This window comes from Mauremys reevesii, linkage group 24 (genome assembly GCF_016161935.1).
Source record: "Mauremys reevesii isolate NIE-2019 linkage group 24, ASM1616193v1, whole genome shotgun sequence".
NCBI classification, from domain to species: domain Eukaryota; kingdom Metazoa; phylum Chordata; order Testudines; family Geoemydidae; genus Mauremys; species Mauremys reevesii.
In genome coordinates, this window is record NC_052646.1 from 2,705,284 (window position 1) to 2,710,014 (window position 4,731).

Here is a 4,731-nt window from a genome sequence, read left to right on the forward strand (position 1 = left end):
AACTGTCTATCCATCCATCTATCCTTCGAACTATCCTTCCATCTCACCAACGGTCTATCCATCTGTCTATCCCTCCAATTATCCATCCATCTCACTGTCAGTCTCTCCATCTATCCATCCATCTCAACAACTGTCTATCCATCCGTCTATCCCTCCAACTATCCTTCCATCTCACCAATTGTCTCTCTATCCATCTCTCCAGCCATCCATTGACCTGTCTAGCTCTCCAGCCACCAGTCCAGGCATCTATCCATCTGTCTCTACAGCCATGCATCCATGGGGTTGTCCATCTATCTAGCTCTCCATACTCTCAGCTAGGCATTGTCTGTTTGTCTACTCATCCAGGCATTCATCTCTCCACCTACCCATCTTTTTGACTGTCCATCTGTTTAGCCACTTCGTCATTTCCATCCTGCACATCCACATGGGATCTGAGATTACACCTGAGTTTAGTGTTACTGGGGAAAAAGTATGTCTGTTCCTCTCTTCCAGGCTCACTCGAACGTGTAGGGCGATGACTCAGCTGCTGAGCAATATCAAAGGCATTATCAATGCTTTCTACATGTCCGCAAAGAAGGATGGCGCCTGCCCCACGCTGAGCAAGGGGGAGCTGAGGCAGCTCATCCGCCAGGAGTTTGCTGATGTGACTGTGGTGAGCACTGCCAAGACACCTGTGCTAGTTACTAGGCTCAGGAGTGAGGCGGGGGAAGGTCTATGCAATGAGTATCTCTTCTAGGATGCACGTGTTCTTGTTCGGTAACTGATATAAGAGATGCACAAGAGTCTGTTCTCCGGTTTGTGTCGTAACGTAACAGTTTGACTGAGCTGGTAAAGAAGGGACATTGCAATCTGTGCTGCTAAGGAGCGGCTGCCCTGAATCTATTTGAAAATAAAATAAATATTTTGACCGTTATGACATATGATGACCTGACACACTATGACATGCCTTCTTATGCATAACGGCTGCTGACATGTCATGAAATAATGTACAAATCATAAAAACAATGTGAAAAAGGAAAAAAATATCATAAATTTCAAGCTGAAAATTTCACTAGGAAACAGAATTTTCTGAAGGGATTTTTTTCTCAGAATTTCCTCTCCTGTTTGACGAGGATTCCGCTAATGCGAACTCGGAACCTTTTTGCTCGCGCCCAATACCAACTGCAAACCCGGGGGGGCGGGGGGAAACACCATGCTTATCTATATACAACTGTGAATGAGCTGGGAACACACAGGATTCAATTGACTCGGGGCTATAATAGGATTTCACTGAGGCCTGGGCCTTTGGCTGGCCCTCTGCACAGGGGGCATTTCGCCCTGAGACGATGTCTGCGCTTACAGTGGAATGCAGAGGCCGCAGTGTAGCTACACGCCGCAGTGAAAGGCTCCGGCAGAGGGGAGCTTTCCCCACTGCGTCCCCACCGCTGGAGCCTTTCCTCACGGCCGGTGCCTTTCACTTTAGGGGCAAAGGCCACAGCGGTGGCAGCAGGACGCTATGCTAGAAATAGCAGTGTAGACATGGGAGGCACAGCTTGGGCATGGGGAGAGCTGTGGGGTTCAGGGGTGTGGGGCACTCTAGTCTACTTGCCTAAGCTGAGCTACACTGCTCTTTATACCCAGGTTAGCGGGGTGCAGTGTCTGCGATCTACACCCTGCCATAAGCACAGGCACAGCCGGGGATTACAGCCGAGCTGGCTTGTTCTTTCTAACTGGAGAATATATGATGGGTTAATGGGCTTTGGTCCGGGTGTTGTTTCCTTGCAGGTCCCCCAGGGTCTCCAGACCGTAGACAAGATGCTGCAGCTGCTGGACACTGACCGAGATGGCAGACTTGACTTCAACGGGTTTCTCCTTCTGATCTTCCAAGTGGCCAAGGCTTGTGACAGGGAAGTAAGCCAGGGTCAGCGACCCGGCCACGGTGGAAGCTCAGCGTCCCAGGGAGAAACAAATTGCGGGGGGCGCACACAGGAGCCTCCGACACCAGAGCGCGACCCAAGCCCGCGTCAGGCTCCAGAGTTACAGATTTCAGAGCAGGACCGAAGCCCCCATCAGGCCCCCGAGCCTCAAACACCAGAGCAGGACCCGAGTCCCCGTCAGGCCCCCGAGCCTCAAACACCAGAGCAGGATTCGAGTCCCCAACAGGCCCCAGAGCCCCAGACACTAGAGCGGGACCCAAGTCCCTGTCAGGCCCCAGAGCCCGAGATACCGGCGCAGGATCTGAGCCCTCATCAGGCCCTCGAGCCTCAAACACCAGAGCAGGATTCGAGTCCCGGTCAGGCTCCAGAGCCCCCAATACCAGAGCAGGACCCGAGTCCCCGTCAGGCCCCGGAGCCTCAAACACCAGAGCAGGATTCGAGTCCCCGTCAGGCCCCGGAGCCTCAAACACCAGAGCAGGATTCGAGTCCCCGTCAGGCCCCGGAGCCTCAAACACCAGAGCAGGATTCGAGTCCCCGTCAGGCCCCGGAGCCTCAAACACCAGAGCAGGATTCGAGTCCCCGTCAGGCCCCGGAGACTCAAACACCAGAGCAGGATTCGAGTCCCCGTCAGGCCCCGGAGCCCCAGATACCGGAGCAGGACCTGAGCCCCCATCAGGCCCTCGAGCCTCAAACACCAGAGCAGGATTCGAGTCCCGGTCAGGCTCCAGAGCCCCCAATACCAGAGCAGGACCCGAGTCCCCGTCAGGCCCCGGAGCCTCAAACACCAGAGCAGGATTCAAGTCCCCATCAGGTCTCTGAGTCCCAGACACCAGAGCAGGACCCAAGCCCCTGTCAGGGTCCAGAACCCCAGACGCCAGAGCAGGACCTGAGCCCTAGCGAGACACAACTTCCACCGGCACAGCAGCGAAACCCAGGTGCTCGGGACCCGAGAGAACCTGCTGCAGGACAAGCCTCTAAATCTCCTGAGGGCCTGTACTCCTGGCATTATCAGAAGCCACTACCCTTTCCTCACTGGTGGCCACCAAAGAAGTAAGGGCCAAAATGGCTCCTTGTGTAACTGAGGCAGAAAATGCAATACAAATCCAAGTAACCCTAGTGTGCACTTCCTGCTGGTGACCGGGGCATGGGCTTCCTCCTCACAGCCTCTTTGCTATGGCTTCACACCTCTCCTGCAATGCTTTCCTGCTGCTGCCTATACAATACATTAGGGGACAAGCTGTCAGCTGGTGTAGCACCCAGGCTTGTCCCCTAATGTATTGGGATTTGATTTGACCGGGGGCGGGGGGGGAGCAGATGCTTTCATAGATGCATAGAGATTCCAAAGCCAGATGGGACCGTTGTGATCAGCTAGGATGAATCCCTGTGTAACGCAGGTCGGAGAACACCCCCAGAATAATCCCCAGAGCAGATCTTTTACAAAAACATCCCATCTTGATTTAAAAACTGTCAGAGATGGAGAATCCACTACAAACCTTGGCCGATTGTTCTAACGGTTAATTACTCTCACTGTTCAAAATGTACATCTTATTTTCAGTCTGAATTTATCTCGCTTTTGAATTCCAGCCATTGGATCGTGTTAGACCTTCCTCTGTTAGACTGAAGAGCCCTTTATTAAATATTTGTTCCCCATGTCGGTACTTGTAGAGTGTGACCAAATCACCCCTTGACCTTCTCTTTGTTAAGCTAAATAAATTGAGCTCCTTGAGTCTGTCACTCTCATGGCTCTTCTCTGAACCCTCTCCAATTTATCAACATCCTTCTTGAACTGTGGACACCAGAACTGGCCCATCTCCCCGTCCCTGGGTTTTATTAACAAAGACGTCAACATAAAATCCATCTCTAGCCTGCTCCCCAGACCAGGCTTCTCCTAGGGCTCCTCTCTCTGGACAGTTAACACATTTTGTAAGAGGTTAAGAACATAAGAACATAAGAGACGGCTGTACTGGGTCAGACCAAAGGTCCATCTAGCCCAGTATCTGTCTACTGACAGTGGCCAATGCCAGGTACCCCAGAGGGAGTGAACCTAACAGGCAATGATCAAGTGATCACTCTCCTGCCATCTATCTCCATCCTCTGACAAACAGAGGCTAGGGACACCATTCCTTACCCATCCTGGCTAATAGCCATTAATGGACTTAACCACCATCAATTTATCCAGTTCCCTTTTAAACACTGTTATAGTCCTGGCCTTCACAACCTCCTCAGGCAAGGAGTTCCACAAGTTGACTGTGCACTGCGTGAAGAAGAACTTCCTTTTATTTGTTTTAAACCTGCTGCCTATTAATTTCATTTGGTGACCCCTAGTTCTTGTTTTATGGGAATAAGTAAATAACTTTTCCTTATCCACTTTCTCCACATCACTCATGATTTTATATACCTCTATCATATCCCCCCTTAGTCTTCTCTTTTCCAAGCTGAAGAGTCCTAGCCTCTTTAATCTTTCCTCGTATGGGACCCTTTCCAAACCCCTAATCATTTTAGTTGCCCTTTTCTGAACCTTTTCTAGTGCCAGTATATCTTTTTTGAGGTGAGGAGACCACATCTGTACACAGGTTGCATAAGAACATAACATAAGAACTTAAAAACGGCCCTACTGGGTCAGACCAAAGGTCCATCCAGCCCAGTATCCTGTCTTCTGACAGTGGCCAATGCCAGGTGCCCCAGAGGGAATGAACAGAACAGGGAATCGTCCCCATTCCCAGCTTCAAGGTCGAAGGTGAAGTGCTCGTTAACACCTCTGTAGTCATAGGACACAAAAGGGAGGTTAGTGGGTTGCAGATTGTTGCAATAAGCC

The 4,731-nt window shown here is 51.2% G+C and overlaps 1 protein-coding gene across 1 annotated transcript; it reads left to right on the plus strand.

Moving 5' to 3' along the window:
- The first annotated feature begins 514 nt into the window (after positions 1-514).
- Positions 515-2,970, plus strand: LOC120390487 (pollen-specific leucine-rich repeat extensin-like protein 1). Its single transcript, XM_039513197.1, has 2 exons — positions 515-652; positions 1,765-2,970. The coding sequence occupies exons 1-2, from the start codon at positions 515-517 to the stop codon at positions 2,968-2,970; spliced, it is 1,344 nt and encodes a 447-aa protein (XP_039369131.1).
- Positions 2,971-4,731: the final 1,761 nt, after the last annotated feature.

Coding starts and splice junctions, on each gene's coding strand:
- LOC120390487 (XM_039513197.1), top strand. CDS start 515: ATGACTCAGCTGCTGAGCAATATCAAAGGCATTATCAATGCTTTCTAC. Junction 653..1,764: donor AGTTTGCTGATGTGACTGTG/GTGAGCACTGCC, acceptor GTTTCCTTGCAG/GTCCCCCAGGGTCTCCAGAC.